This window comes from Molothrus aeneus, chromosome 10 (assembly GCF_037042795.1).
Source record: "Molothrus aeneus isolate 106 chromosome 10, BPBGC_Maene_1.0, whole genome shotgun sequence".
NCBI lineage: Eukaryota > Metazoa > Chordata > Aves > Passeriformes > Icteridae > Molothrus > Molothrus aeneus.
Genome location: NC_089655.1, coordinates 6,270,336 through 6,291,288, shown reverse-complemented (window position 1 = coordinate 6,291,288; position 20,953 = coordinate 6,270,336). Strand labels below are relative to the sequence as shown.

Here is a 20,953-nt window from a genome sequence, read left to right as displayed (position 1 = left end):
GTCCCCCCTCTCCACTCTGAGCAGGATGCTCTGCATTGTGCCCTGCCTCCCTGTTGCTCAGGGGACATTTTCCCACCAGCAGCTGATGAAAGATGCTCTCCCTCTTTCTTTTCCTTCCCATGTAGAAAGATCTCTTTCCCTGAAGGCAATGATGGTTTCCATGTCCATCAGCTGCCTGAGGCTGGGTTCTGGGATAAGAACCAAGCAGTGCTGCCCTGCCCTGCAGGGAAGGCTTGGCCTGCTGCAAAACCAAGGCTTGTATCTGCATCAAAGGCTTGTGCTGGCCAGAGCCAGCTGTTGGTGCTACCTCCAGAGAGCAATGGGAGTATCCATTCCCCAGGGACAGCCTCTCTCTGTGGAGTCCCACACAGGTCAGAGAGCAGAGCCTGGCTCAGAAGAGCTCAGACCAGCTGAGGCTTCCAGTGAAATGTGATGCTTTATTGCTGTCTCGAGCATGACAAGACCTTCCTCTAATTATTGGTGAGTGCAGCTCTCAATGGAGTCCAGCACCCTGGAAGTATCTGTGGATGCTGGGAGTATCCACTGCCTTGATGAGATTCCCACTCTGGGAGCAGGGCTCTCTCCTGGGCATGCCTCAGCCAGCTTTAGACTGACTGGCTTTAGAAACTTTCCTTCCAGAGAAGCAGGGACAGGGCTAATCACAGAAGTGGGACACACTCATTAATGCATCTGTGATTGCTGATTGATGGTTGTTTTCAAATGTATTCATAAGACAAGGACCATATTTCATGTTCTGCCAGCTAACTTAGCCAGAAATCTTCCAGTCTCCCAGAGCTCACCAGGAATTGTCTTGGTTCTGTCCCCACTCCCTGCTTCTGTCATCCTCAAAACACAGCAGAAATAATGTATGTGCAAAAACTCAATGGCTCTTTCTGGCCAATTTGTCTGGGCATCCAGCTCTTTGTTTTTCTTTTTCCTTTCTTTTTTCCTTCGTGGTCTGTTGCTATGCTCCACAAATGAGATCTAATCCTGCTGCCATGACTACAGAGCTTTTCAGGGGCTCCTAAAAGCTGGCAGCCAGGTTGCTGACATGCTCTTTGCAGGAAGACACAGAGCTGCTTCAGACCAATGTCAAAAATCTGACATCACCTGTCACTCTTCTCCTGGTTTTGGTGACTTTGGGAATTCAAATTCATGGTCCTGCATGAAGCTTTAATGGCAGCCTCCTGTTTCTTTTCTGTGTTGAGGACACAGGTGCTGCAAAGCAGCTGCAGGGAATGCAGCAATTTCATCTTCCATCCTGCCCTACCTCATCTTCCATTGTGAAGGCCACAGAAAGGCCAGGCAGCTCAGAGGGGCTGAGGGAACAGCCTGTTGCTGTTTGGACACACAGGCAGAGAGGGGAACAGCTCTCAACAGCTTTGCAAATCTCTGTGCCTAATTAGTTGGTGCTACTGTTATCCCAAGCAATTTCCATTGTAGGAAGTTCTGAAAACGATGCAATTTTCTCAATACTCTACTGGCTCTATAAATACTGCTTAAGACTGGATGCAATCCTGAATCATGCAGGATTAACACAGGGGAAGCATTCTTTGGGTGATTGAAAGAAATATTCCCAAGAAGATGTCAACACAGACACAAATCTAAAGAAAGATTAGACTGAGTCTCCATTTATCTGCAGGAAGCCCTTGCCCAAAGAGAAGTTCTAGAACAACTGCTCTCCCTAAATTCACTGGCTAAAGATAGCTGGTGTGTCTGTCCAGAATCTTACAGAAGGCTGAAAACCTAAGTGTAGGTATTGAAATAACCAAATTAAAAAAAAAAAAAAAAGTCTCAACAAACTTAGTAAATGAATGAAAATATTGAAGTATAATTTACAAAGAGCACAAACTAATAGACAAAGTTGGACTAAAGAAAGTCTCTGCTAGGTATAATAAATGTAACAGAGCTACAGCTTCTAATATGTGACAGTGTGACATGGTCAATACACAGCCAAGACCAGCAAAAGTCATTTGATCTCTATTTTTAGAAGGTGACCAAAAGCAATAGGCTTTGCCTTTTTTCCCCCTTCCCAGCTGTGTGCAGCTGATCCAAGTGGCTGCGCCCCAACACCACTGCACTGCTGCTGCAGGAGCAGCTGTCCTGGGCCCCATGTGCTCCAGAGTCCAGTCCCAGTGTTCACCCCACTCTCCACTCCACATGGCCCAGCAGTGCCCAGCTGGAGGCAGCCCTGTGTGCCCAGGGCAGTGCCCAGGGCAGTGCCAGGCCCCTGCTCACCCCTCCTGGAGCTGCTCATTCCCAGACTCCTCGGCCACCAGGATCTCGTACTCCTCAGCCGCGTACCTGTCCCAGTCTGAGGGCTCGGGGCTCTCGCTGTCCATGTCCTAAAGAGATCACACAGTCAGCATCTGGGCTAGCAAGGAATGGATGGCAACAGGCAGGCAAAAATTGCCTGAACTGAGAAAGTCACAACCATCTGGGAGTGTTTTAACATCTGCATATAAAGGACTATGAAAAGATACCTCTCAGGGTCTGTAAAGCTCAGCATGTGACCGGAGGTGCCAACAAACTGCATCTGCTCCACTTCAGAAATGCAACCACCACACACTTGCTGTGCTCTAGCTCAGTTTGTGCTCTCCATACAGGACAGAAGAACTTGGTGGTTTCAAATCTGTCCATCAAAGGTTCATTGTAACTGATCTTTTGAGGGACTCTTCACAGTTAGGGCAAGTCAGGGCAAGTTTTAGAGAAGATTACAGGATCACCTCTATAAATACCTGGTCCTCTGCCATTTACTACAGATGGGGATAGCAAGTTATCCCCCGGTCCCACTTGACTGCTTTTATGATGATCCTGTTTAAGCAAATAGGCAAAGTGGTTCTGTCTTGGGATGTATTTAAGCCTTGAATCATGGAACCACAAAGTTTCTATTGCAGATTAAGTGGAAATAACTGTGAGGGAACCAAAGCTGGTTTTGGCATCCCCTCCATTTTTCTGTACTTTGAACAGATAAGAGGCTTCTAGGAGACAATCCATGAGCTGTACTTGTGAAAAAAGTGTTCTTTTATTCAGTTGAATTTTCCCTACATCGAGGAGCACTCCAAAGATGAGTGTGAGATTTCTGTATTTAGAAATAAAGGTGATTTATACCTTTTGCACTGCAAAGGGATCCCTCTGTTCATTGTCCAGATATTTCTCTAAATTGAAGAAGGTGTTGAAGAACACATGAGCCATTCTGCACCTCTTCAGGTCTCGCAAGGTTACTCTTCCTACAGAAAAACCCCACATGATTGTTACTGAGTTCTTACAAAGGTTTTAATTGTGACACCAGTAGACTTCAAAAGCACAAAATTCCTTCCCAAGTCAGTCAAGGATTTTAACATTAGTCAATAGATGGGTGTGTTAATTAAGCTTAAATCTCACATACATATGGAGGCCTTTGACATTCATGTGAAATATGAAGGCATGTGAATGGGGATGGTTCAATTTTACAGTGCAGGCTGTCAGCACATCCCACAGCTGGAGCACACAAGAATTGTTGCTTCAGTCCCAGGCAGTTAATTCACAAGCTCTCTTGTTTTAGTATTTCAGCCTTCCAGATGCACAATATCATGGCCCAATGTGCAGTAACTTCTGCCTGTAGATGGGTTTCACAATGGCTTTACCTTCTCAACCCCCCCCAAATGAAAGGAGTGAAAGCTCTGCCTAAACAGGACTCACCTTCCCTCTCTGGCTTAACCAGGTCCAGCATCTGGCACAGCAGGTCCTGGAAGGGCAGTGGCTCTATGCCCATCACCTCCATGCGCTCACACTGCTCCTCATAGAAGAATTCCAGCTCGTACATGGACAGCACGCCGTCCCCGTCCAGGTCCATGCAGCGGAACCAGTACTCGATGCTGGGGACACAGCAGGGACACTGCACACTGCTCTGGGACATCCACACAGCACACACTGCAGCACTGCACATTCTCCCTACCCACCCCCAAGGCTCTTCTGCCACAGCCTGCCATAAACCCAGGCATGACAAGACCCGTTGGGAAGGGTCAGGGCACAGGCCAGCACTCCAAGCACCTCCTGTTAGTCTCCCTGATGGCTGTGAGCAGCACAGCCACACTCAGCACCTGCCTCACCTGTACCCAGTGATCACTGTGCTGCAGCCCAAGGAGGGCTCACCTAGGGCAGGGAGTCTCTATCTGACCCATCAGCAAGAGCTGATAGAGCCAGCTCTGAGCCCAGGACACTGCAGGGACCCTGGTGAGGGACAAGGCAGCTGTGGCATGCACTCATTTGCTCCTTTATACACAAGGCAGAGCTCTCAGGCAGCTGCACTCTACACCCCTCCTCTCCTCTGGAGGGTCCAAGCCTGCAGTTCTGGATTCTTCTTCTCTTGTTATGCATAAGATCCCTGGTGCTAACACTCACGTGCACACCTGGATCACCCCTGCACAGCAGTCTCTGTTTATACTGCCTCAGTTTATACTGCCTGGCTGTATAAACCAGGCACAGGCAGTTTTACAAAGTGCCACAGTGAAGTTTCCCCACAAACCCTCCTTACACACCCACTCCACCTGTGAAGGGATGTGCCCAGCTGCTGCCAGCACCTCAGGAGTGAGTGCCGAGTGCCCAGTGCCAGTGCCTCATGGTATGAGGTCAACAAAGGCACTGGTGACTACCAACACATTAAAATTACAAGAAAACTCTGCTTCTACACAAGTTTTCCTCAAGAAAGACAAATTATTTGACCAATGGTCACCGGTAAGATGTTTTCTTCCTAACAACTTCCAGACCCTGAGCTGCTGTCTCTTTTAGAAAGTGGTAGGTCACAGAAGTTTCCATATCTTATTTGCTCATTTCTATGATTTTACTAAGACACAGAAATCAGTCTCACCTTGTAGCACTCCTTTTGTCTTCCTCTGAAATCAGGAGCCACACAAAATCTGCATAACTCATGCGCCCTTCCTTTTGAACTTCAGTGCCTCTAGAAGACATAGCAGAAAAAGAATAATTAAAAATAACCAGGCCCCTAAACACTCAAGATGTCATCAAAGATATTTTTCAAATCATTAGTGAGAGAAAATGGGGCACTGTCACCTATCTAGCCTGTACTCCCTGCACCCTGCAGCACCAGGTACAGCATTTGCTGCCTTTTATCACTGCAGAGCTGAAGCTCATCTGCCACATCCCCTCCCACAGCACATCCCTTTTCAGAGACTTCAAAGCAGTGCTCTCCAGCTAGCCCTGTGCCATGTCTTCCAGCTATGCCCAGTTATCCCATCCTATGGGATTTTTATTTTGTTTTTTTAAGTTACCCAGAAATCTCACTCCATGTTCAGGCAGCTCCAGCTGGAGCACCCTGTTGGAAACCATTCTGATCAGGGGCATTTCTGACAATAACTTGTATTTCTCAGCCTGACAGAAACTGCCTTCCCTTCTTCCCCCAAGCAGTGTGTTACTCCTTACCTCACCACAGCACCACTGAATATCCTCTCAATGATCCTGTTTGACAAAGCTGGAAACAAGGAAAACATGGGGAAAATGAAGCTACAGCTCACAGCAATAACTACAATCAGGTGTTCATGCTGAATCCACACAAAGCCCCTTCCCATTGTTAAAAGGGGCTCCATCTTCACCCACCAGCCCTATGGTCAACACTCCTGAATCCTGTGACTGCCACACTCACCCAGAACCCCCATGGCCTCCCCATAAATGCCTGCACTTGGAACACATGGGTGTTTTAGCCCTTGGTGGATTTGTATTCCATTAATTTATCTACGGCCCTTGAACCTTCAAACACAAACATAACTTTGGGAAAGGAAGTTCTATGCTGAACTGCAGAGATACTCTCCAGAGTTCATCTGCAAGCTGAGATCCCCCAAGCTTCACTGGACTCTGGATTCCTCTCATGCTTAACTGGATTGCACTTCAACAATCTCTGAGGTTCACACAGGCTCATCCTTCTTGTCTATACTTCAAAGTTCCTGCAAAGCCCTTAGTAAATAATAAACAAGTTTCAGGACAATATTTTAGCCTGTCCTCCTGGCAGTGACCCACACAGGAACAGAAGCTCCATCTGTAGCTACTCATGCAGAAAATTGTCTGTCCTGCAGTTCCCTGTGTCTAAGCTTGTACAAGTCCTTCTCTAAAGCAACATTTATTTAAGAGATGGCTGGCTACATTAAAACTTTTTTTGAGGCATCAAATGAACCAAATTAAAGGCAGGCTTTAGTCTTCAGTAGGAACATTGTGTTTTCAGCAATGCCCTCACCACATTTGCAGGCAGCATACCTTGATCACTGTACCTAGCCAGGTCCTTCTGGCTGATGTAAAGGTCATGGTCAGTATCCAGCTCCCAGAATTTGCAGTATATGACATAAAAGTGCTCGTAGGAGAAGTAATCTGTGATCTGATTTATGTCATCCTCTTCTTCCAAGAGAGCAAGAGTCTGAAAGGGTACAAACACAGTGGGAAGTTAAAGCTGGGTGAAGAGGCAGCTCAGCAGCTGAAGTGCTCCAGTTTCTCAGGAAGCTGGGTGAACACAGCCTTGAGAACTAACCCCAAGTGCAGCCTTTCCCCAAGAGATGTGGTTACTGTATTCCTTAGCAGGCCCTTACAGAGCACCTGGCTGGGCCATCCTGCTTAGCAAAACATCTCTGCCACTCCTGTCAACAATTTTTGCTCATTTTCAGCTCTAGAGAAGAGTGAGGCAGAGAAACAGGAACACAAACTGCTGTGTCAGCTGGGATCCATGGTCTGGGAGACAATCCTGACCTGCACCAGAGACTCTTAGAGCCACTTCCAGCAGCAAGTTCAGTCTTCCACAGGACCTGAGGTATGTCTTTACACATCACACATCCCTGTCTGCCTCCTGAAGGGCAAAATCAATTCTTGTTCCAGACTCACACCTGGACTGGGACAGGAGGGATGGACCCCAAACTAATCCCACTGACTTCCCTGTGCTGTTGCAGGAATCATTCTGGTTTAACTGGGAGGCTCAGATAGATTTCCAACCATAACATCTGTTGACATGTCTTACTAGGAAACATTTAGTGCTAACATCCATGTTTCATTTCCAATTTACACCTCCCTGTCCTTCCTAGCAACAAGAGAGCTTTTGCACATTTCCCAGTGCCACCTTCCTACTTTTCTTCTTGGTGCTGAGGCCACGAGACACCAGAAGCCTTCTTGTCTAATAAAGCATGGCTCCAGTGAGCTGCACTCCTGGCCCCTCCTGCCCTCACAGCCTCTCCCAAGGGAGCAGGCAAAACACAGCCTGAGCTATCCCAGGGAATGGTGTCCCCAGGCAGGCAGGCCCAGCGGCCCTGCTGCCCACAGCCATAAAAACAGATGCTGTGTTATGTGTTGGCACTGGTATTTCAACATCAACTTCCAGCCACCTCCACATCCAAGGAGTCCAACTGGATCCAAACAAAACTCTCACATCCTGCTATCCACCAGGTTCAGTGTCCTGGCAGGGATAACAGGATGGCATTGCCAGACCTGCACTACTCTGACCTGCTGACACCAAAGTCTCAACACCTTTGATCCATCACTCACTGGCCTCTCCAGACTGGGCCTTTACAGATGACAATCACTGGGGAGCTTTTGCCATAACTATTTTTTTCCTTTGTAGATCACACCCAAAGATGCCATTTATACCTGCAGCAAGGAGCTAAACTTTCCTGCTGCAGGAGATGAAAGGCAGAGTAGATATGAAAGGAGAAAAATTGAGAGAATGTTTAAAGGGAGAAAATGAGTGAATAAAGATGCAGGATAATCTGGGAAGATTTATTTGTAACAGAGGTTGGGAAGGAACAGGGATCCCAAGGCTTGGACTGGCATGAGCCAATTCAAAACAGCACTCATTTTTCCATTAGCTGATGGGGTCAGCTAGGGGAGATGATGTCTGAAAGGAGAAATAATGTGAATTCATACTTGAGGGGTTTGAGGAAGACAGCACTCTACACCTGGAAGGGCAAACAGGACACAGGAGGGAAATCTCACTGGTTTAGCCAGTCCTTTACCTTTCAGCTCGAGACTTTCTGGCTCTTTAGGCTGGGCTGGACATGAGAAGCTTGAGATAGTCTTAACCTGGTGCTCTTTTGGACAAAATACACAGAGAACAGAGATCCAAATCCTGACATAAGGACACACTGCAGGCACTGGAACAAGAACTAAGCTCCATCCATTATCCTGTGGAGATCAGCTCCTGAGGTGCCTCATCCTGCAATTGCAGAGATATTCCTGACCAGCTGTCAGTGGGCTGAGGGCTGCCTAGGAGGCAGGAAATTGGCTCTCCTACCCTTGACACTCCTGCAGCTCTTCTTGGCTGCTTGTGAGCCACTTCACATGGGTGCAATGCCATGTCCTGCTTCCCTTCCTGCTGTCCGGACCAGGAGCCAGGCTGCTGCTCCATGTGGCCTCAGAGCAGGAAAAGAGTCACACCTTGACCTTCTCCCAGCACCCTGGGGTCACTCCTGTCCCTGCTCTTCTCACCTCAACTCAGACACAGCTCCTCCAGTAGCCCCAGCAGACTCGTGGCCCTGAGCACCTGGCTCATCCCACGGCAGCCCAGGTGCAGCTCCCTCAGCACCCAGGCACAGAAGAGGGGATGCTGCTGCACCCTGGCTCCTGCTCCCACACACACCCATGTACCTGCAGGAAGTTGCTTTTCCTCAGCTCTGTCAGAGTGATCTTCCCCGACCAGGAGCGATTGACTGTGTAGAATATCCTCTGGATAACCTGCAACAAATGAACACTGCTCTTGAAATCAACTCCTGAAACAGCAGTTTGGGAATTTAAATGAGGTACCCTGGTTTATTCACTCATCCTAAGGAGACCTCTGTTTGAAAACTGTTTTGGGATCTTTTCTGTAGATAGTACTATCCTTAATTGACTACACAGTCTGAAAGTAACACTTGCTTCTTAAACAGTATAATCTCTTTCCAGTGTGAAAACCTTTCCACTGCTCTGAATTCACATCTTTGGGCATGCAGATGTATTTATGTCAGAAAACATGCTCAAAGTGCTGATGAATCACTTTGAGTTTTTCACATTTAAGGGGATGAAGTTTGCATGGATCCCCAATGAAATAAGGTTCTAGGGGAGAAGAAAAAAACAAACAAACAAAAAAAAAGGACTTTTGATTCTTCTGGTTCCTGCAGAGGAAGCAAGACGTAAATAAAAGAGAAGGTGAATGTCTGACCCATTGTAACTATAACAATGTCTCATGTTCCCAGTGCCTCTGCTGAAAGTAAGCAGGAAAGGTTCTGTTTGCAATTATTTTGGGCAGGTGTTAAACTTGTTTGGCTCCTTTCCAGATCTGCCTCTGGTGAAAGTGAGCAAAAATCATGGGGGAGAGGCAGAGAACTCTGAGAAGCCAAAGCCAAACAGCTCCCAGTGTGAGACTGAGCTCACTCCCAAGCTCCTCAAAACAGCCAACAGCCCTTCCGAGTCTGCTCCCTCCCTGTCAGCTGTCAAGCAACATCACAGGGCGGGGAAACACAAATGTGTGACCAAGCACATGCAAGAATAAACCCAACAGGGCAAACAACAACAAATAAATATCACTGGCATGAGAAAGGAGGAATAGAATTAATTTGACTGAAATCTTGTTGACCGAACCTACTACAAACCTTTGATGTCTCTAACATCTAAGCAAATTACCCCAGAATTTTGGTAACCTTCAGTGCACACTACTCCAACACAAAAATTAACTTTACACAACAATGTGGACATTACAGGGATCAATCCAGCTAGCAGATTAAATGGGATGGATTTCTCTTTTAGCCAGAACTAGTTTCAAGTGGGCAACCACTACTGAAGGGCCACCTTTGGACTCAGTCAAGTGCTGGTTCTTAGTCCAGAACAGATCCAGAACCAAGTATGAGATTGCTCCCAGCAGTCTGCTTTGGGGTACACAGTGAGACAGCAGCTGATGATGGCACACACAACTCTGAGAGCAACAAGAATGATGTGAGGATTCAAATGTACCCTGAAGAGACAGACTTGATCAATTCAACTTAGCTGAGCACGACACCTTTTGGTAACACTGCAGGCTCTTCATCCCTCCAGGCCCTAGAAGTGGATATCCTTTTAAAGCTGGGTGCCATTTTAATTAAAAACAGACCAAAAACCAGATCTAGCCTAACTGTAGCAATCACTGAGCAATGTGCTGTGGCCTGTGTAGCACAAGATGTCAGACTAGGTAACCACAATGATCCTTTCTGGTCTTAAGCACAATGTTTGTTTCTTCTTTCATGCCTCTGGTAGCCACTGCCATTCTGGTCTCCATTTCTGGACTTTATTTGGCTTTTGCTTCCAGCCTGCACAAGAGCTCAGAGACTGGAGTGGTGTCACCTCTCACATCACCCATTATCACACCTGACAACTTTGTAGCAACTCTTAAAAATACAGGGTGTTCACACCATTCCAAGGACTCAAAAATAGCAATCCCAAGAATCAGAAACAGGACCCCATACCAGTAATTCTTCTTTTCCTCTGCCTGCAGGGTAGTAAAAGACAACAAAATATCCCCATTTGTGACACATAAGAAACTGTTTGTCTACCAGACCACATTGATAAAGATATCCCATCTGCTCCCTCCTCACCCATCTGTAAAAAAAAGCCATTCAGAGGCAAAATGGGATCTCTTTTCATGTCTCTTACCATGTCCAGTCACTCAGTGAAAGCTTTATTATTCAAATAATGGCCCAGTTTCCATGGACAGTACATAGTACATATCTCGCTATAAAATCTCAGTATTTATCCTTTTCTTTTCCAGGTTGTAAACATCAAGCTGTCAAAAAAAGCATTTGGAAAACGTCCTAGATCATGACCCAGCCTGAGCTGATGTGCAGCATGAAAATCACACTTGTCCCTTAGGCCATAACTGGCTTCATTTTTCTTAGTTCAATACACAACCATAGACCAATAGAACATCTTGAGCTGGAAGAGGGCACAAGGATCATGGAGTCAAATTCTTAATTAGCCCTTGGAAAGAGGAGACTCTTTCTACTGCCCCATTATCCTCATGCAATTAATTGACCTACAGGCCCAAACCATTCACAGATGAGTTCCAGACTTTTCCCCAGTCTTCCCACACAAGAACAAAAACAATTGTGGACAAAACAGGAACCTTTATTAATCCCTGTGGCCATTGTCCTCTTACACATTTGTATTGAGGCTACTGTATAAGCTGAAGCACTTTTCCACAAGCTTTAATCTTTAAACTGTTTTTAGCACACAGCTAAAAACAAGGGCAGCATGCACTGCTAACTCTGAGCCTAGTTTGAACATTCAGGAGGTGGAAGTCACACTAAAGCTTTACAACAAATGCCACAGGATATTCTGTGATGTTCTGCACCATCTTCACCAGCTTCAGGAGTTGTCTCTGTTGAAACAAACACAACTGCTTTAGTAACACAGTGGCCAATAAAACAGATATGAGACAGATGAAATTCCAGTCTGTTGTGTCCAAAAAGGCCCCTTTAAAAGGTTCTGAGGTGGCAGTAAGAACTGAAATGTGCATTGACATCTTACCCATCCTAGACTGTGAGGTCACTCTCCAGGAGATCTCAGCCAAGTGATGCTGTACCCAGCAATGAACACAAAGCCATGTGTCCTTATGGCCCTGCTCTGTAACACAAACATGAACTGTGACTCTTGTGTGGCAGCAAATACAGCACTCTGTCTCTGTAAGGAGGTACAAGGCACTCTACCTTGAAGCAATAAAAATGATCCAAGTGGTCTCAAAATCCAAGGACAAAGCTGTTTCCTTCATTGCCTCCTGGTGGAAATTCTGGATTTTGTAGCATTAAAGAGGAATGTGCCAAACTGTCTGTGAAAGGAGAGGTGAGCAATAGGAACTCCTGCTACCAGAGAGCAGAGCCACTGCTGCAGAGCCCTGAGTGCTGCCCCTCCAGATGGGCACAGCCTGCCCAGCAGCCTCCTGCCTCCCCAGGGGCTGGCCCTGCTCCAGCCCAGGGAGATTCTGCTGTCAGCACAGACCCCCAGAGCAGCACTGTCCTGACAGCTGAAGGGGACACACACTCTGCCAGCTGTGCTGCTCCACAGCCCTCTCCTCAGCTCCAGGCACCACCATTCCCTGTGCCTTTGGAGCAAGCCTGGAATCCACCTGTGTCCCAGCACTGCCAGAAGGATGCCCAAAGGCTCTGACTGCAGCAGGAAAGCACAGCACACATACAGGCAGGATCAAGAAGCACCCAGGAGCTTCATGTACTTAGCAAAGTCTGGTTCTGTGACTGCTTTGGTGACACAGCACCAAACCCAGGCACCAGGGAAGCGCTGCAAAAGGAGAGAGGAAGGAAAAGGTGCTGCCTTTAGCAGCAGCCTGCACTTCAGTTAACTGGAAGTGGAAGCTCAGCTTCACACAGCTGGTCCCAGCCACATTGTGCAGTGCCCCTGGTGAGTCCAGACAGGGCAGCAAGGGTGATCATGTGAGGGATTACCCTACAAAGACATTTGTTTCTTGCCTGAAGAATACAGGAACAGCGTGTGACTTAAGAGGAACCCATAAAGGCAGATGCAGAGAATTGCCTTTGTCAGCAGCCAGGGCAACCAACCACACATGGCATTGACCCACGGATACTGCAGTCAGAAACCAGCCCTAGGTGTGACCTTAAACCTTTCAGTCTCACCCTTCCACGCACTTGAAACACCAAATACCAGGGTGCATTGTGCCACAGGCACTTCCCACACTCACCCATTCATGTGCCTCCATAATTCCCTGGCCATTCCTATACCTGTTCTGGCTTAATATTTAAGTTGTCTTGCTCCACAGGGACTAAACATATTGATTATACACTGCTGCTCACTGTCATGTTCAAGTGCATCAACAATTGATTATACAATGTCATTGTTCACTGTCATGTTCAAGTGCATCTACAACATTTAGAATGGATTCTCATTATACATTTTCATTAGTGTGACAGTTCAGGGCTTGCCCTGGAGAAGTGTCTTTGTGCCATCTGCTCCTTACAGGAAAGGAACAAGCATGTGTGTGCCAGGAGCCTCCCAGCTGCCATGTGTGGTGCAGCCCCAGGCAGGCCCTGGCAAGCAAACAGGAGAAACTTTAAGCCCTGAGCCCTGTTGGATACAGCTCCCACCAGGTCTGTCATTATTTGAATTTGTTACTGCTGCAGAGATAAAACTTCCCAACATTTATACCTTTTATCCAGATTCACACCCAACACCAGTCAAGTTCAAGGCTTAAAAAAAAGCACAAACACACTTAGGTAAAGTACCAGTCTTAGTGCTGACTGCAGAGCTGGAACAAAGCTACTGAACAAACCCCAGCCACAAAAGCTTGGGGACAGAGAGCCTGGACAGGCATCCTGGCAAAAGAAAGGTTGGACAGCAGATCCCTGGAGGCAAATGGTCATGGATTCTCCAAGCCTCAGTGACAGAAACCTTCAAACAGGCAGCCTTCCATGTCTCAGCAGCCCAGCACTATTCAGGTGACTTAGTAGCTCCCAAAGACCAAAGAACTTTTTTTCCATTCATCAAAAAAGATGTTTTTATAGATTTGCTTAAGACCAGAAAGAACCATTATTAACCTTTGGAATAACCCTTGGCACACACAAGTAGATTATTTTTCTTTTGGAAGCAGTAGTTAAAATACCTCATGGTGAGCAATATTAAAAGCACCTATATTTTTAAATAAGTGAAGGATTTGCTGGTAGGAACAGTGACAGATCCCAAAGGGAGGCAGAGGCACCTCAGGGGATCAGAGAAGCAGCCTACCGTGGTGATATACCGGGAATGGAACTCCGGAGCGTCCTTCAGGAACGTGAGGCCAGGATGAGTTTCTACCACATCCTGCAAGGTAAGAGAAAATGAAATGAAATGAAATAGATTTTCTTCTCCTTTTAATGCTTAGAAGTTATGGGTTTACAAACCAATACTTTTGCTTACTCTTGAAACTATTTGCAGCATCAACAATAAAACTGAAATCTTTTACTCTACCGAGAGAACCTTCTATTACAGTAAGAGAATGCATTTGCTGGGCAATACGCACCTGGTGGGCCAGTTTGATTTACTTAAGGACAGAAAAACAAAGGAAGAGAGTTAGTGAGTAGATGAAAACTCATTTTCATTGAACGATACAAAAATTAATTAGTTGACCATGCAACTATCTCCTCTCCAAGATTTTTGTTTTCCTCCATTCATTGAAGGCATTAACATTTGTTAGAACTAGGTGTCAGAAATAAACATGCCTTGAGAAAGTCTCCTTTGTTCAATGAAAGCTGTGTGAGCCTCAGAATGCTTACAGATATGATTAGTGCTTTTCCAAAATTCACTTGGACTACTTGTGGAGATGCCTCTTTCTCAAGACCAGCTTTTTGTAAGTCAAACACTGGCTCACAATGCCAAATCTGCATGATCAAATCCATGGAGAAACTGCTCAGATCCTGTATGAATCAATGCCTGTGTAATTTCTCCATGTCTGACTCCTCTACCCTTTAAAGGTGTTCCAAGTTCTGCTGTGCCTGTTCCATGCCATGGTGCCCTCAGGGGTGTGAGATGCCCAATTTCTGGGCAGTATAACAGGATGTCTCAGATGGTGGCGTAAATCAGGGTAATTTTGCTGATCTCTGGCTGACTGACAGACAGGACTGTGCATGCCTTGGATTGCACCAGGAGCTAAAGAGCAGAGCTGCAATCCACCAGGAAAGGCAGGGTGCCCAGTGGAGAAGAGATGAAGAGCAACATGAGAAAATGTACCCATCACAGCCCCAGTTTTGTCTGAGGCAGAAACAGCCAGCACAGACACAAAATCTTTCCCCAAAGCAGCATCTCCACAGAGGTTTTACCCAGAGGGCAGCACTGTGTGAGAAATGTAGGGATGTGTGGAAAAGATCAGAAAAAGTACTGCTGATCAGAGGAGCAGATGGACATGATTTAGAGACACTATAGAGAAGCCCTATCCAGAGCCTGCATAAATGGCCACAAATAATTAAAACAACTGTTCTTTGTTAAAGTTAATGAAAGGGAAAAAAAGACATGAAATGAGGATGTGCAGATTTAGCCTGAATATGAGAGGAAAAAAAAGCAGTGACATTTGTGCACTAGCAGGTTTAGAGGCATATACAGAACAACTGGAACTGCAGAAATTTTGCCTAGATCTCCATGTGATACTGTATCTGGTAGTCTGGCTAGACAAATTTAATTATAACTGTCTTGCCAAGCAACTTTTACAGCTTTTCCAATAAGTTTTTATGTTGTACTTGACTACCAACAGCAACAAGCATTTTTCCCAATATCCACATTGGGAAATGGGGCAAATTCCAGCCTGGGTTACCAGGCACTGGTAAATATGAATCCTGAGAAAAGACCAGTCCTCAATGCCTTTAGCAGCATTTGCAGCTGGTTCGGCACTTAAGCACTTCAGAAACTAATTTCTGTTTCACTCCAAGATGAACCCCACCCAGGTGCTGCTCAAACCAAAGGTCTGCTCGTCCTTGGTAAACATTTATTGCCATGGAAACAAAGAAGGTGCCAAGTGAAGGCAGCGGAGCTGGGGCAGTACCTGCAGCAGCGGGATGAAATCCTCCTGTTGTAGGCAGTCACAGCCAGGCTTTGCCAGAAGGGAAGTGAACCTGGAGGCATCGTCGTGGCAGCTCCGCAGGATTCTGTGGGAGAGGGGAGGAGTTCTTGCCAGCCCTTCGCACCTCCCAGGAGCCCCGGGAGGGTCACCAGGGCCTTAAAGCACAATACACCTGTGCTGGGAATCACTCAAATGCTGACCTCAGACTGCCAGCACTTCCTTCAAGGTCTTTCAGCTGTACCAGGGCACTCAGCAGGGATTTTTTCCAGGTTAACACTGCTGTGGTAAAGCAGCTTTCTTATTAAACATCTGTGGAATCAGAATAAGTAACCTGACTCTTGCTAATGCTGCAGGCTCACTCCAAGTGAACAGCACCAGCCCAATGGGATGCCACTGGAGATGCTCTCCAATGGCCACTCTGCCACTGGAGAGCAGGCCAGGATGTGCTCTCCAATGTTACCCTTCACTGCACTGCAATATTTGGGGAGATTGCCAAGCTACAGGGACTGAGCATTCACCCACAAAAATCACTTCTCAGAATGAAAAAGAGCATCCCCTGTTAATTATGGTCCATCTGGAGCTGTGCACCAAAGCCACAGAGAACAGCCTAATGAAGGCATTGGTAGGACTGAGCATTTGGAGAAGGTGTAAACTCAGTCCCCTCTGGCTGACAGTGTGCATCTGACACAGCAGTTCTTGTCTCTCTCTTCTTCTCACACAAAATACTGCACTTGCCAAAGGTATCACAGTTATGTGATTAACCCCAGAGAAACTCATAAAGAGGGCAACTCCATGCCATTTACCAAACACTGGTAACAGAACACAACATTTGAATATATCAAACACTATGTTGTTCACTTAGTATTAGGGAAACTCAGAAAACTACACTGTTTTCTTCATTAACTCTGAAAATGCAAATGCACTGTAATTATTTACTGTGAGTGATTATTCACCACTTTCCTCTCCTGAAAGTGCATAAACATAGTGCTGAAGTGGCTGTAGTTCTCTAGCAGAGATCACACTAACTTGTTTCCTGCTAATTCTGGCCTCATCACTCTGGGAAAGGCAGACTTTACAAAAAAAGGGTTCCTTTAAATAAGCAAAAAAAGATTTAGCAATCCTTTTGGCTGCACATTCCTATCATGGTAACTGTCAATTAACAGATATATTCTAAATCAGCTGCAAAGAGAGTTGCTAATGTTTTAGCTTAAAAAATCTGGCACATAAAGATGAATCCCAAAGCCCTGTTTTAGCCACAAACAAAAAGATCTGACATTCAGAAGTGTTTTATATTGAGAAATTCCTATAGACTTGACAACCAGTGAGCATGTGGCATCTTGAGAAGTCAGTCATATACTAAGGAAATCGGAAATAGGCTTCAGCAACTAAAGATACCTTGTTTAAAGTTACACCTGTGCTCACATGGCTGCAGTCAAACTTTACCAGAAATCCTACATTCCTTCTGTTTTTCAGCTTTCCAGCAAAGATTTTGTAACTTTTGTAACTCAGAGAGGAAGAGGAGGGGATAAAAAATAGTATCTTTCTAAAAGAGCAATTAAGTGAGAAAAGCATACAAAGCTTGACTCGGAAATGGGGTAGTTAAAAGGATACAGAAGAGGGACATGACCACAGTCTGCAAATATCTGAAGGATGTGAAAATCAGAGAAGTGAAAATGTGGTATCATACATTAGGGATTAATTAGAAGTAATTGGAGGAACCTAAGGAAGGAAAATATATTGTCTGTGTCATAACAAACTTAGAGAACACAGTCACCCCTTACATTTTTGCAACTTTGCCAGGATAACTAGAAACTGTTTTGACAACATCATCAGAGGAAGTACTTTGGGAATTCAGGGTTAAAGGCTACATCAAGAATCTGAAGAGCAACCATTAAGTAAAAAATTAGAACTCTCTCAGGAGAGAAGATGGAGACGCTGTTCAGGTGTTTCACAAAGTACACTAAAGCCTGAATTGCCCTGGAGGGAAAAAGATTAGGCAAGAGAACAAGTCTGCTCCATGTCAGAGCTGACTCCAAGCATTATGCATCCACCCAGAGCTCTCCAATTCCACAGTGTGGACTGTCAAACTCCACAGATGAATTCAATAGCTTGCTTGGGAAGGTAGTAACTATTAAAGCTCCCAGAGTACCCAGTTATATGATCATGCTTATTTCCACATTCCTCTTTCTGTCCTGTAACACTATCACATACCTCCTCCCCCAGTTCCCAAATGGCACTTGCTTAGTGCACCAGTCTAGAGCAATAAGGCTGGGCACAAATATACCCCAAATCCACAGCTACCAGCTACCTCAGAATAGCTGACATTTCTGGGGAGCTTGTAAATATATTTTATACACCAACTAACTCAAAACCTCTTACTATCTATACAATTACTTCCAAGGTTGTGGATATCACATGAAAACAAGTGTTCAGAGGCTTTGGGGGGGAAAACATCTCAAGCTGATGGATATTTTTAAGCCACTTAAAGAAGAGAAATTATTTGAAAACTCTGGTGGAAAAAAAGAAAAAAAAAAAGAAAAATATTTGTATGGCAGGCTGATGTCTTCTCCTAGAAAGAGTTTTGCATTTGCTATACTCACTTTTTCCACATGGACACAAAGGAGTGCACAGAGACACGTCCTGTCCTTTCTCCTCCAGATGCATAGAACAGAGGTGCTTTCCAGTAGAGTGGGCAGCCACATATCTGCAAGGAAAAACCAGGGCAAGGAGGAATACAAGAGCAGTCCCAAGAGGAACCTGCTCATTTACACACCAGATTCACCACTGAGACTTGACACAAGGGAAATAAAGTGGCAATGGCTTTCTGACTCACCTGTGTGCCATTTACTGCCTGCCAAGGTTGAGAATTCACACATAACTTTCTACTTTGTCATGTGCCCTTTCAAGTGGCTGAGAAACACTCCTCTCAGGAAAAGGATCTGGACTACTCAAGCTCTGAACTGTTTAGCACAGTTCCTGGGGGTGGAATGGAGAGACAGGCACCTCCTTCCAGAAGGACACTCACAGCAGCTACATCCCCCACCCACCCTAAAACAGGAGGGCCCATTCTCCTATGGGATAACCTGTCACAGGCAGCAAGGGAACCTCAAGTCTGATTAAAGACAATTAATGAGTAAATGCCTAAAGGTGAAGTAAATCCCACCCTGCAATTTTCAGTGCAGTGCCTTCCACCCAGCACAGTCCATTATATCCAACACTGCAAGATCTCAGCAGGGGAACACAGAAATCGAAGCACACATGGGAAGGATTGAATCCAGCCAAAGGACTCTCTGACCAGCACTCCTGAACCAGCCCCTGCAGAAGCTGCTGGCTCTCAATGGCAGTCCATGAAAGCTTGGAGAGAGCATCATTGCTCTGTTTATAGTGCCAGAGACTCATTCAGGGCAAGCTGATCATCCAGGATGTGTCTGATAAATGCTGGTTTTAGATCAGCAGCACTGTGAACTGCAGCTGAGGGAGAGGGAAAGAGAAGGGACCATCTTGTGTGCTCCCACACAAGTGCTGTGTGCTGTCCCCTGAAGGCAGAACTCATCACCAGCTGTGCCACTGAATGTGCACAGCTCAGGGGCTGGGGGCTCACTGGACATTTCCCCCTTACATGTCCAGGAGCTGGAAGTTGGAAGCTGCTTCCTCACACAACACTGCAATTGCACCTACAGCTCATGCTAGCTGAGCAGAACAGCTACAAAAAGCCACAAAACAGGCAGCTGATGCTACCTGAAACCACAGAGGCAGATAAGTTTCTGCCTCTGAGTTTCTCAATCTTCTGGGCAGAAATATGAAGGAATGGAGAAACAAAAATGCAATTTGTATTTGCTAAGAAATCTTAGAGAACTGCTTCATAAATCAAAGCCAGAAGAAACACATATCTGATTTGACAATCAGCAAACTGAGCTCATTTTTGTTTACTATTATCTACATCTAAACAAAAAACTTCAGATCAAAAGGAAACTGGCTCTTTTTCTCCCTACAACAGCTGTGAGATAGATTGAAACTAAAACAAAGTATCTCTCCCAAAATTAAAAACCTAAAGAATAGATTCACAGAATCATTAAGGTTGAAAAAGACCATCAAGACCATCAGTGGTTACCTTAGCAATTTTCCCCATTTCACAGATGTTTGCTTTCCCATCTTCAAACTCTGCAAAGGCCTCTTCAATCCTGGCAATGATTTCCTCATGGTTAGTGCAGACACTGGGGAGTCCTTTAGGGAAGTAGAAACGTGGAATGTTTATGGGCACAGGGGTACTGCTGCTGGCTTTATTCACAGGCAGAGGAGTGCAAGTGCTAACCACAGGCTGCAGGGGAGCTGGGGATGAAGTTCCTGCCTTCTTCTCTTGTTTACTTTGAACCTGAAAATACAATAAATAACAAACACATTTTAACATCACGGTACACAGAGCAGGAAAAACAGTTTGTGCTTCCAGTGATTAGGAGAAGATTAAACCCCACCAACAATTAAATTATGGCCTGGGGATAAAAATACATCTTAAATAGGCAATGACAATTTTTTGCATTATTAACCAGTGTGAATTTAGGATGTCACACCTATTTTATGCTATTTCTGAGCATTTTACATATGTAGATGTGGCTCATGATTTCCTATTGAGTCATTCTGCAATTCAGTGATACCACAAAGGACAATGCTATTTCCTCTCATGCTGGACTTGGTCTTGTCATTCTGCCCCATGAACAACAAAGTATCTGCTCTTCAGTATTTCCCCTCTGAAGCAGAGCACCCACCCACACAAGCAGCTTGCCTAAAGTATGACCAAGGCTACATTCAAACAAGGACATTTTCTATCCATTGGGAGCATAATTAGCTATGCCAAAGTACTGCTTCAGAGATAAATTACAAAAATATTTTCAAGACTTCCTTCCCAACTTCAGCAAGCCTTTTATTTTGTGCCCAACTTAAACAGTCCCAGACCTGATTTTGTGAAAGGTACAAAGCACTGGTAAATCAATTTTTCCATCAGGAATTAGGAGCAGCCAGCAGAGTGTCATTAGGCATTCACATGATGTCTTTTCCTCACTCCTCTCCTATCTGTAACAAGCATATGGCTGACATGGTCATCCCCACTGCATCCCCTCCCCAGTGAATCTCCAGTTCTAGCTCTACATCACAGGCAGCATTTGTATTTAGGAACACAATAAGACCCTAAACCGGGGAATTTTTCAGACATGGGAGGGAAAATTTTTTAAACTTTGACAAGTAACTACAGTATAAGCTGCAAAATCAGCAGCTGGAATGTGGAAGGATGAGGAATTCCCTGCTCCCCCAGGGAGACACTCCTTCTTGGGAAAAGGCAACAGGCTTTCCCACTGCACAATGGCTCCAATACAAGAGTTTTATTAATACAACAACATATGTGATAAGGCGCAGAAGGCAACAGTCAAGTAAATA

The 20,953-nt window shown here is 45.5% G+C and overlaps 1 protein-coding gene across 2 annotated transcripts in view; it reads right to left on the bottom strand.

The window, feature by feature from the left end:
- LOC136560835 (serine/threonine-protein phosphatase 2A regulatory subunit B'' subunit alpha-like) overlaps positions 1 to 20,953 on the bottom strand; it is a 40,164-nt gene that overhangs the window by 5,736 nt on the left and 13,475 nt on the right. The window contains exons 2-12 of one of the 2 annotated variants that reach the window (XM_066556900.1): positions 19,638 to 19,898; positions 18,127 to 18,230; positions 15,509 to 15,611; positions 13,723 to 13,797; positions 8,614 to 8,700; positions 6,247 to 6,403; positions 5,422 to 5,470; positions 4,850 to 4,939; positions 3,682 to 3,857; positions 3,112 to 3,230; positions 2,239 to 2,345 (exon numbers count right to left, since the gene is read on the bottom strand). In XM_066556900.1, the coding sequence (XP_066412997.1) occupies positions 2,239 to 2,345; positions 3,112 to 3,230; positions 3,682 to 3,857; positions 4,850 to 4,939; positions 5,422 to 5,470; positions 6,247 to 6,403; positions 8,614 to 8,700; positions 13,723 to 13,797; positions 15,509 to 15,611; positions 18,127 to 18,230; positions 19,638 to 19,898 (1,328 nt within the window). Of the gene's footprint in view, positions 1 to 2,238; positions 2,346 to 3,111; positions 3,231 to 3,681; positions 3,858 to 4,849; positions 4,940 to 5,421; positions 5,471 to 6,246; positions 6,404 to 8,613; positions 8,701 to 13,722; positions 13,798 to 15,508; positions 15,612 to 18,126; positions 18,231 to 19,637; positions 19,899 to 20,953 lie in introns of those variants that run through there. The other variant, XM_066556901.1, reaches the window with a different exon arrangement.